General features: G+C 39.1%; 1 protein-coding gene across 3 annotated transcripts in view; it reads right to left on the reverse strand.

The window, feature by feature from the left end:
- Positions 1 to 11,933, reverse strand: part of CAPRIN2 (caprin family member 2) — a 33,276-nt gene extending 21,343 nt beyond the window's left edge. For 2 of the 3 annotated variants that reach the window (XM_074826218.1, XM_074826215.1), the window contains exons 1-6: positions 11,664 to 11,921; positions 9,627 to 9,689; positions 6,422 to 6,508; positions 3,635 to 3,873; positions 2,172 to 2,254; positions 81 to 245 (exon numbers count right to left, since the gene is read on the reverse strand). In XM_074826218.1, coding sequence (XP_074682319.1) covers positions 81 to 245; positions 2,172 to 2,254; positions 3,635 to 3,873; positions 6,422 to 6,508; positions 9,627 to 9,689; positions 11,664 to 11,912 — 886 coding nt within the window. In that variant the 5' untranslated portion in view covers positions 11,913 to 11,921. Of the gene's footprint in view, positions 1 to 80; positions 246 to 2,171; positions 2,255 to 3,634; positions 3,874 to 6,421; positions 6,509 to 9,626; positions 9,690 to 11,663 lie in introns of all 3 variants that reach the window. The other variant, XM_074826217.1, reaches the window with a different exon arrangement.
- Positions 11,934 to 12,258: the final 325 nt, after the last annotated feature.

The following is a 12,258-nucleotide window of genomic DNA, read 5'->3' on the forward strand; positions in this document are numbered from 1 at the left end:
ATCAAGTTATGCAAAGACAATGCTCAGTTCAAGCTTATCCCAACATTACGATACAGAAATTGAACCCTGTAATATTCCACCTGTTTCTTTGACAGACTCTCCTTTTGACATCTGTCTTGTTCTCTCAGATTTTCTATTTACTTCTTCTTCCAATTCTTTTACTGGCACAGCAGTGCGAGGAGTCGGAATACTTTCAAAGTAGCCAGAGTCTAGAAGTTTGGATAACAGGTCCTTCATGTGTTTATCTGAAGAGTAAAAATCCATGAAGTTAAGATATGAAAATCTGAAATTAAGGGGTATTCAGATCACAGATCGAGACTCCTTACTTCCTCCCTTTATATAAATTGCAACTTCTCCATATCTTGCTGAGTTACAGCAACAAAGTGTTTTAGTATTTGTTCAACTGCTTTATGTATTACAGCTGAAAACATCTTTGCAGACCAAAAGTAAGACTGCAGCTTGTGTTTAAATGCACACAAGGTAAACACTGAGCCACCTGGTCTCCCACATGGTTAGAAAAGGATTTGTTTACCATCTATAAGCTAGCCAGCACCGATAGTAAAAGCATGTTCTACAGACTGCAACATAGGTAAAGCTAAACAAAGTCACTATGGAACTGCCCTACAAGACCCTCTTCCCAGTGATAGGATGGTAAGTCACAAGTTAAGAACTGCAAAAACAAGCAGGAAGGGAGAAAGCAAGAGACTGTTCCAGTCCAAACTGAATCCTCTGAAGTTTTGGAAAAGAGTCAAAATTGACATGGTGGAAGAAAAACTTAACTGTGTACTCTGAGAAGCACTGTCCAGTTTCCTCCTTCATGCAAGAGAGACAGCAGCTTAGAGAGTGAGACCTCAGAAGCAGCAGTGACACTAGAAATTGTTTTAGAGGAGCTAGAGACAGGGCAGCCTTGAGAACAGGAAGAATACTCAGTGGAAGATCACTCCTACCCATGACAACCCTATGAACAAGAACAGTAGCCCAAATTTAATATTGATATAAAAAAAATCTTCTTCCAAGGCAGTGAATGATAAGAATTTGTAAGAGTTTTATCTGAAGTTTAGCTTGCACACAAAGGAATGCAAGACTGACACTAAAGGGATAGAGATACTGACAAAATAGTCACAAAAGTTGCTTAGATGATAGCCAAAAAACTACAAAAGTTTGGAGTCCAAGATAATTAGGCAACTATCAGTTCATGTCAGCAGATACAAGGCTAAAGTTGTCAGCCTGTAGCAGCACAAGGCCAGTTTACACTTTGTCCAGAACTATATGAAAGGAGTTAACACTTAGTTTTCAGTTCAACTATCTGTATGTGGAAATTAGATAGGGTACATTAGTGCTCTGGTCTAACAGTTCCAACATTATTGGAAATATTACTGCCACACAGTCATCACAAGTTTGGAGTAAACGAGACAAGCAAGGTCTGTTTGCAATAGGAAAGACACTACAGCTCAAGTAAGGACAGTTTCCTCACAAGCAAGTTCTAAACAGGAACATAGAATGTGTATGTTGGCTTACAAGCAGGGTTTCTGAAACTAAGCCACAGATGGAAGAAAATACATAGAGTCCCATAATTTTGGTGCACTTAAGTGAGGACACTTGCAACAAGTCAAACTAAGACTGCACTGTGCATGACTGGAGATCACAGCAAGTTCCATTAATGACTATCCTTCCTTAGTGTGGTATCCCACACTGTAGTCAGACAACAGGTATGAGCTTGGAGTTCCTACAAGAAAGAGTCTTCAATGCTGTGGGACCAATGAAGCTTTGTAATACACATCAGTATACTCAACTAAGCATTTAATGGCTGGGAACAGTGTTCCAATCTTAACCCATTTGCACATAACTATCCAGAAAGCTTCCCACTGCTGGTTCTGTAAGGTATTCATGCATTAGCTTTTGAATTACTACCATCACTATTCCTCAAAAAGGTGCTAGTACATTGGTAGAAGAATGAGTCTTTACCTGGAAAGAGAAAGCATGCTGTACTGTTATTGATCTGTATTTAAAAAACAGAACAAACAGCAGTTCATCCTTGGATAACTGAATTACACACAGCATTTTAAAGTGTTTAATTTAGTAGCCTTCCATGTGTATTCACTGGGTTTAAGATGTTTAAATAGCACACAAATTTTGGATCCCTAAGTTACTTCTCTAGATGAGAGACTTACATGTTGTTCCAACCACAGGTTTCTCGCTTCCTTCTAGAAGGTCCCAGAAGTAGAGAGATGATTGTTCCATCTGGTCTTCAACACTAGAACAAGTGACAGTTTTAACAGGTAGAATCATAGCCAAGATAAGTGTTGCAGTATCCCAATACCCCTCATTTTAAGACACTAATGTTTAGCCTTCCAAATGAAGGCTGTATACATAAGAGTGAATCCTAGGTCCATTATCTACTACTGAAAGTGATTCATATGTATCTGTTTGTACATGATTTAATCTAGCAAAAGTTCTTTCGTTCATAATTAAGACAGAGTAGAGCGCCCAGCACTATCCCACAAGACCACATGGCTGGACTTCATTCCAAGCTGGAATTCCCAGACAGGGAACCAATTGCTGTTTAATCAGCTGATCACCTTGTTCATTGGATGCACACATGCAGGGGCAACCATCAACAGCTCCTGCCACTCTGCTAGTCATTGAGAAACCTTGACATAGGTCCATGATCCACCCTGCCCCCTCCAGACAATGATTTTGAAGTCCATCATGATGACATTTAGTATCCCAAAGGAAAGGATTATGCTTCTTGTGGAAGTGTAATACAATGAGAATAAGCTAGAAAAAGTTATTTCACTGGGAAGAGACTCCTATTGCATATCTTCTTATAAGCAGCTGTTCTTTAGAAGTTAACATCAGAGCAAAGATTAGGCAAGTTTAGCATATGACAAATGATTAAACATTTTAGGAACTTACATGATGTTTGAATATGGAAATAATTACTCTTATTCATAAAGTGTTTCAACTTACCACTTAATAACTACTTTTTCCCCTATTTAAGTACAATTCTTACTATGCTATCTTAGAAACAGACAGGCTGTCATACTAAGTAAGCATAGGCCATCATAGTACAAGCACAGTGCCAACTTAGTACTGACATACATCTATTGACAACCTGCTACCCTAAAATGTATGACATTTTGTGCAGAGGTATCAGAAAATTCAAGTTCTTAGAACTACTTTGAAGCCACCAGCAAGAGCGCCTCAGGACTATCATAATCCTTTCAAATAAAGCAACACGTCTGGATCATCGTGTGAATGGAATATAGAACAGTTCTCCTGTGCTTTGCCACACTTTTTCCCCCCCACTTCATGAACAGTGAGACCTCAGGGGAGCAGCACACCACCAGTCTCCCTGCTTATGATGGTACTGGACTATCTCCCCTCAACCCCACTGGGAGATGGCAGGGCTTGTAACTTTCACAACTGAAGCTGTTAATTACTGCAGCTTTCCTTTCATGCTCAGAGTGAGGTAAGCCTCCTACATTCCTAGTCTCAGACTAAAGCAAGTGTACTGAATAGAATTTTAATTAGTGTCCCAAAACATAATATTTCACGACATAGCATTGTCAACAGTACATTTACTGTAACAAATGAATGAAGCATACTGATTAGACAAAAATCTTGAACTCACCTCAAGTTCTCATTTCTTTCTGGACATGTCAGTTTTGCAAATCTTATGAGGTAGTCTAGTTCTTTAGAAGGCAAGTATATTGCACCATTCACACCACCTTTGAAATCTTTCTGAACATGCTCTTGAGTGAAGTTCTGCAGCACATACTGGACTTGAAGTATTGTACGCAGTTTTTTCTTCTCAGCTTCAAGCTTCAATAGACTCTCTCTTCGCTGAGCCTTCCTCTGTGCTTTCAGCAGCTATTTCAATACATGAATTCAACAGTTAAACATGATGGTTTAGTAACAGGATTTTAGGATAAAACACATCAAGTTCTAGTACTGATCATACTACATAAATTAACTATCAATTTCAGTTAGATAACAGAAGCTCCTAACTCTCCTCATATACCCAAGATTTCTCAAGCTCATTCCCTCTAGAAGAACTCCCCATTTATCTATTAATTCTCTACACATCTAGCTTTTAGTCAAACTGGATACTGGTAACTTCACTTGTGATATGCCTTTATGATATTTAGATCCTGATTATGCCTGCTAGTTGCTTTATTGTAATAGCTTTCACAACTGAATATAAGGAATTGATAGAATTTATACCAATGCACATATCCAAGCCTAGCTGACCTTTAACATTTATCACATGAAGTTAGTGATGCAGAAGTTGTCTCAAATTTCTCCTAGCAAGACAACTGCCTCTTCATTTTTGAATACCCCAATTTAATTGATACAGCAGAATCCTACAGTTATTCTTATTTGTATTGGCAGAAGACTAAAGCACTCAAAAAACCAACACCACAAGTCACAGAACATACACAGCCCTCATGCATTTGAGAAGTTTCTCATGTGCTAATAGAATTATGCAGCAGAAGCTATCCAAGTAACTGCAGAATTTAAAATGCCTCAACATCAGGTATGTTAAGTTTCTTTGCAAGATCTATGAAAATTTAGTTTTTTAGAACACATTGTAAAGAGTATAAAGATGTGGTTGCCAGAATGGCCCCTAGTGTTCCAGTAATGAGTATTGTCTGTGAAATCCATAGAGGTAGAGACAAGAAAAATGCAAAGTGGGTTAGCCTTTGAATGCAGCATAAGTTCAAGAACAAACATGAACTGGTAGAAGTTAGTGCTGGATTACTAAAGACACCTACAGAAAGATAGACTGGGTCACAATCCTTTATTTCTGATATTTTATGGGCAGCTAGACTGAAGAAAGCAATAGGAAGCAATCCAAATGTTTTATATTCAGCACAGTAGGTTCTATGTTTGAGATACAATGACTGAGGAAACCCAAAGCAGCAACACTGCTGAAAAGGCTCTTATCTCTCTGCTCACATAATGCATTGAGAGATTTACTGCACTACCTGGAATTACTACATATACAAGAAAAGCCTCTCTAGCAAAATTGTTTGGGTCTCAGTCAACACCAAGACAAGACATTTTACCAGTCCTTCAGCATTCTGTAAGAGGCAGAGAAATAATGCCAGAGCAGTGACTAATCATGTTTAGCATCCCCAGCACTACCTTGGATCAGATCTTTTCATAAGGAGAGTATTTGCTTGAGCCAACAGACCAGTTTCTCCAAAAATAAAACATTTGCTTACATAAAAGTAATGTATGTAGTGTTTTAAACCCTGAACAAAGACCTAAATAAAGCACTAAATCTGTGACTTACCATAATTAGACACAACTGCAGCAGAGTAAGTGGCAAACTCCACAAGCTTCAGTAAAATTTTACTGAGAGCTGTACTTCACTGAAACTTAAAATGATTTAACCCCAGCACTTTTCCTCACTGGAAACATCAAAACATTCAGTTTGGACAGGACATTGGGATGTCACCTAGCCCAGCCCCAAGAACAAAGGTTCCACTGAATCAATAACAGATTGCTTAGAGCTTTGTGGAGTCAGGTCTTGAGAAGATTCAAGGACAGATTTTACTACTTCTCTAGGCAGCCTGCTCTAGTGCTCAATTATCCTCAGAGTGACCATTTTCCTCCTATCTAGTTGGAACCTGCTATTTATGATTATTCCTTCTCCTACCACATGTCTCAGCAAAAAGCCTGGCTCCATCCTTTCAGTAATCTCTTTGGTATTTGAAGGGTAATATTGCATCTCCTGCCAAGCCTTCACTTCACCAGGCCCAAGCAGCCCAGTTCCAGGCTCTCCTCACAGGTCTCATTTTCCAGGCCCCAGCCATTCAGAGGCCCACCACTGGACTGACTGAAGTTTTCCTATAGCCTTTGTGTACCAAGTGACCAGAAATAGACACAACTAGTTAACAAGAACCAAATAATCAGTTCTCCTTAATCTACTAGTCCTCAGTTTAAGTCTAGCCTTCACTGCTCCAGTGGTACATTTAATTTACTTTGCCTACTGCCCACAAGGACCTGCATGTCCTTTCCAGTAGAGCTGCTCCCCCACCAGTCTGCACCTATGCAGGGGATGAGTCCACCTCAGGCACAAGCTACCAGCAAGATGGTTAATAGTTTCAAACCTAAGTAAACTGGAGTCATCTCAAACACAGCTGAGTTCCAATGACTCAATTTACTTAAGCACAAGTTCTTAGACAAGTACAGCAAATAACTATCATGGAGGTCAGTGGTACACAATATTGTCAACATTTGCTCCGCTCTACTCAGTAGTCCAGACAGTTTAAACACATTGTTCCCCCAAGCTCCAAGATAGAAACTTCCTAGTATTCTGCATATTGGCAGGTAAGTGTAGACATTAGAAGAGTAGCTCAAACTTTGCAGTTACCTCCTGACAATATGGGGAAAAGTATTTTATACTTACATCTTGGCTAAGTCCTGAAAAAGTCTTCTGAAGTTCCTTGGCAAATTCCAGGTTGTGTACTACTTCATCGTATTTCTCTACTGCCTCCTACAAAGGAATAGATAAAAAAGTGGTTTTCATGCTTAAGACTAACGGTTACATCTCAATCCCCTTGTACTTAAATTCTCACTGAGAACTAGTCATTTAATGTGTACTTCTCTGAAACTGTAGCTTTTTTAAAGATACTATCATAGAATGAATGGTTTGGGTTAGAAGGGACCTTAAAGATCATCTAGTTCCAACCCCCCTGCCATGGGCAGGGACACCTTCCACTAGACCAGGTTGCTCAAAGCCCCATCCAAACTGGCCTTGAACACTGCCAGGGAGGGAGCATCCACAACTTCTCTGGGCAACCTGTTCCAGCGTCTCACCACCCTCACAGTAAAGAATCTCTTCCTTAGATCTAAATCTACCCTCTCTCAGTTCAAAGCCATTAATCCTTGTTCTATCCCTACATGCTCCTGTAAAAAGTTCATTTGTTCAATCAGTTTGATTGTTCAGTTACTTGTATTCACTTTTTTGTAGTATACTAGACATTACCAGGCCTAAACACTACTCAACACAAAGTGCATGAGTTAGTGTAAAGCATTCATCCAGTAGTTAAAGTTGTCTTCACACAATTTATCAAGCACCTTTCAAGAACTAATTAGCAAGTTCACTTAGCACTTGGGAGGATGACTTAAGACCCTAATGCACACACAGTTGAGGAAGATCCGCAATTTAACACCAACAACTTACTAGACAGATTGCATTACCTGTGCTTTTAACAATACAAATCCCAGAGTAAAACTCCCTACCTGAAAACATCAAGAACCACTGCTCTCATGACCAGCTGTAACTCAGCCAGCAGGAAAGCAATAGCTTTCTTTTGTCACACCTGTTATTAACATTTATTAACATTATGCTGGGGGAACAGTACTGAGAAAAGTCTGCTCAGCTCACAAAACAGCATAGTATTGCCAGTGAGAGCATTTAACTTCCTAGAAGCTCCTCATTTTTGAAACAAACGTTTCCTAAAGTAAGGCTTTAGGCACAGTTTCCTAAAGTAAGGCACACACAGTAGCTCTGGCAGGCATGCACCATAAGTAATTACAGTTTAATCTAAACTGCTTGCTAAACAAGTTCATCACCAGATGTGTACTTCTTCCTCTGTGTGAGAAACAATGAAAAACATAGATGACATCAAGTTACATTAGAGGTCCAGTGTATTATAGGCAGTTAAGTTTCTTTAGGCAAGTGTCCAAACTATAAAGCTCTGCTCTACCTTCAATCACCAGGTCCCAGTATTTGTATATACATTGGGAATTTGCATCTGAAAGGTACAAATGCAGTATTTCTATATCTTAACCACTGAAACAGGGGTCTTGACTAGATTAAATACTGAGTTGATACAATAAACAATATACAACAAACACTACAACAGTCATCTGAACAGTTTGACTGCCACTGGCCAGCTCACTAGCAAGACTGAATCCAATTCCACATTTTAAAAGCCAGGGATATCCTAGAAACTGGGATAAAAATACTAATACTTAAAAAGTTAAGCTCAGCTGAGAATAGTGAAAGCCAGTAACCAAGTTAACTGTCATTTTCCAACATCAGTGCTGCTGGATATGTTTACAAGAAAAACACCTAAAGAATCCTTCACCTCTTCAGTTCCCCACATCTTAATTTCACTTTCACTAAACAGCTTCTCACAGCCCAGGGTGTATACCAAAAGATAAACAGTCAGATTTAGAAGTAGCTTTAAAGCATGTTCAAGTATAATCAAACTTACACAGAATACTGTTCAACAGTCTCAGTGACAGAAAAAAACAGATTGTATTCAACACAATCTAAACACAAAAGGCTCTTGTCCACCTGATTCCAGATTGAGTTTAGAGGAACTAAAAGGTCATCATCCTACTTCAAACCATCAGATTTAATTCATTTACTTCTGCACTTGAGATGGCAACAGACTACATCAGATTTTGTAGTTAAGTGCTAAATGATCATTCACTCCAATAGGTCTACTCTACTTTTAAGTAGCAAGTTATCATTTCCCCCTTACCCCATTTATGCCTAGTTCTCATTTACACGTGATTCAGAGTAAGGAAACAGTATTTGTGCTATACTGCTGCACTGTGATAAAGCTAATAGTCAATGAAGTATTTTTCCAACTGGTTCATTAGCAGGATCAGCACCATCACTGAAGTATTGGTGCCCTTTACCATACAACTGTTCTTTAGCATGTGTGAAGTACATTTTTAAAATGATTCCTAGATGACTACAGCAATAAACCCTTTGGATTATGTGACACTGCTACTCAGACATGCTTAAGCAGCAAGAGCTTTCGTGTTCTAGAAATTTGGTTTCAGTTCTAAAACTCTTTCTAGTTCAAGACAGAAAAGAGCCAGAACCTCTGTTTTAACATCAGGCAAGTTTAAGCTAGCTCCAGAAAGTGGATCACATTTGTTGAGTAGCAATCTTGCACCCTGGCATGCCAAATTCTAGCAACCTTAAGTGCAAAACAGACACATTGTTCTAACTGCATTTGAGAGTGCTGCTGACTCCCAGCCACCTAATGGCAGCACTGGAAGGACAAGACAGTATTCCCAACTAAGTCAGTAACTTATAGCTAGATTCTTGTATTAGGGGAGCTCTTAGATCCCACACAAGTCAGACCAGCATCTTCCTTTCTAACCAATAGGGACTGTTCAACAGTTACACTTTAACAGCTACTTGTAACCAACAGCACTGCGCAGCCAACAGGCAATTTCAAGTAACACCTGTTAAATGAAGAAATATCATTATAACTAGTTACCCCAGACATCTTGAGGTTTGGGTTCTAACACTGCAATGCTGTGTAGATAAGCTGAATGCAGACACCTCATCCAGAAATAAAGGTGCAGGAGCACTGAGGCTGAAAGCCTACAGAGCAAAGTTAAACAAGGATCTTCTACTACTTCAGTACACAACATGAAGGCTAAAGTAGGAGACAAAACTTGTGGGCTCACCATTCAGCTTCAATACCGGTAATTTGTCCATTTGACTTTGTGAAAAATACCACTGCAAGCCTGCAGGCATTAATTCTGTAGAACTATACCACCACCTCTTTCAGCAAGCTATCCCTTCTGACATGTTCAAAAGTTTTGAGGCCATCCACTGCTGCATAAAGCAAACTTACCAACTGATCTTGATTGAGGGCTTCTCCCTTCTTCAGGCGATCTTTGTAGTCTTCTAGTTTGAGCTGCAGGAACATTCAAAGTAAATTTTTATATTGATTTCTGTCTAATGTGGAGTATGGGGTACAAAGTCACATATTCTTTCTGTGTTTTAAGTCATCCTCATGCTGCAACAGAATAGGAATCTTACTACTTCCTCTCATTTTCAGAAGCAACACATGAAGTTCTGCTGTGCTTTTCATTTGGCAATCTCAGTCTCCAGGACTGTCTACTTCCCTTTCCTATTGTTGATCTTTCATTTCTTACTCAATACCTTTGTTTCATTTAAGAAATACTAATGCATTGACACTAGATCTTTAAGGGGCTCCAAACATATCCTCTGTCCTTATTTTAAATTAGGCTTTTTTAGCTTTTCCAAGTCAATGCTGGAATTCAGTTGTCCTTAAATAATCCTACTTAATTTTCCAGAGCATGTCTTTCAAAATTTGTATTCAGTTATGTCATCAAGATTTTATAGCACTATTCCTTAAGAAACTGGACTAATGTCTTTAGGGAAAAATAAGATTTATTTCTAATATACTGAAACAGCCTTTAAAAGCTGATGTAAACTATACAAAACTAAATTATTAGCTATTACAAACTTCTTTATACACACAGGGAAAAGGAGTTCACTGCCATGAAGTTCAATACAGTTGAACACCATTTCATTTCAACCCACATAGGGTTTTACTGACAGAGTACCTACAGAAACCTAGGACTAGGAATACTTTCTACTCATTTTAGTAAGCCACACTTATTTGCTGGTGATGCCATATTGTCATTCACATGAAAATCAAAGATACTTGAAAAATTCACAACAATAAGCCTCCTTGGACAGAATTAGAATACCACACAAAGTTGGTTAATCACACAAAGAAAACATGCTTATCAGACATTATTCAAAATTACAGCATGATGCATGACATGAGACAGCAGTAATACTGCATCTCCTGCAGGAGGATCAAGTCCCCTAGCCACGTGGCCCGAAGTCTAATCTACTCCCTTCTCACTAAGACATAACACAAAGCTTTTCAGACATTTAGAGAAGCACAACAGATTCATACAATTGCTTTACTTGTAATCCTGATCCAGTACCAAAAGCAACACCACCATTATTTCTTCCATCTTTCAGGAAATAGCATTTTCCCAATTAAAAATCATGCACACAGCCTTCAGTCACCTGCCAATCAACTGAAAAGTCTTAGAATGCAAAAGCCTGACTAGCTATAGCCACAATATTTTAGACATATCATTATCTCCATTCTTATTAGCACTGTTCTGTCCCCTCCCACACTCAGAAAGGCACAGCTCAAAGCAATAGAGCAGGCTTTGGAGGCTTTCTGTCTAAAAGCCTTCTAGTGAATAACATTTGTCTATATTTTAAATATAGAAGTCAAAGATTTATGCAAAGTGAAGGGCAATACATATTTAATATAATTTGACATTTTCATGAGTCAGAGGAAACACTCTTCTAATTTCCAATTTTACATGCATTTCTATATCCTAATGCTAGATGCATGTAATCAATAGAAGAAATATGAAGATTTCTGCAAGACTATAAACCATCTCCAAATCAGTCCCAAGTTAGTCCTGAACTAATTCAGTCTACTAGAGAAGCATCCCCAGTTTTGATCAACATTCAGTTACTTTTGCTAACTGTTGGTCATGCACTGTAAAGCCAGCAGCTGAGAGCAGGTTTCTAGTTAGCTGCATTCATGATTCTCTGAAACAATAATGTCATGCTCACACAATGTCAAATGCAAGTACTCTGTTTCAGAACAGTAAGAGTAAAGAATACCATTCTTTACTATACAGAAGTTGTAAATGATAACAAAAACCCACTAGCAAATCTGCATTTAGGTCCTTCCACAGGTTATTTTTAAAAATCCATGACTACTCTCTATATACATACACAACCTTATTCCAGCTGTTATAAAATAGGCACTGAGTTTTACAATTAGCAGCTTAAATATGTGCCATACTAAAGAAAAACAAGTTACCTTCTTTTTCTCAATGTTCCTGATCTTGTGTTTGAGGCAGATAAGCCCATTATCAATGTAAGTCTCATAGGCCTGGGAAGGAGAGGCTGCCGAGTTGAGCACTGACTGCAGGGGGCTGGAGGGAGGCTGGCTCTCCCCAGACGGGTTCACCTGCTGCTTGGCCGCCTTCATGCTCTTGTCCTCCCTCTCCTCTGACCGGCCTGAAGGTGACGATGGGCAACGGAAAGGGGCTTGGGAAAGCTGCACCATTGAAATGGATGGAGCTGCAAAGAAACTCCTTTTATTTAGCTCTCTCTCACCCCCCCCTCCCCCTGCCTTTTTAAAGTTACATCTTTTCCTATCACACATTCAGAACACGTAGCCACAAAACTAAGCCTCGGTAAGAATTTATCACAATCGTTCACACTTCCCCCTCCCCTTTCAAAATATCTGTAGCAGGAATTTCAAAGCAAGGCAAACTTTGTATTGTTCAAGTCTCCCCATCCATCCAGACTCCAGAAACCCTTTACATGGGCAGAATTAGACAGCACAGGGGATGATTCCAGAAACCCAATATAGTGTCCATATAAAACTAGGCAGGTTTCCTGCACACATC

This window comes from Strix aluco, chromosome 5 (assembly GCF_031877795.1).
Source record: "Strix aluco isolate bStrAlu1 chromosome 5, bStrAlu1.hap1, whole genome shotgun sequence".
Taxonomy (NCBI): domain Eukaryota; kingdom Metazoa; phylum Chordata; class Aves; order Strigiformes; family Strigidae; genus Strix; species Strix aluco.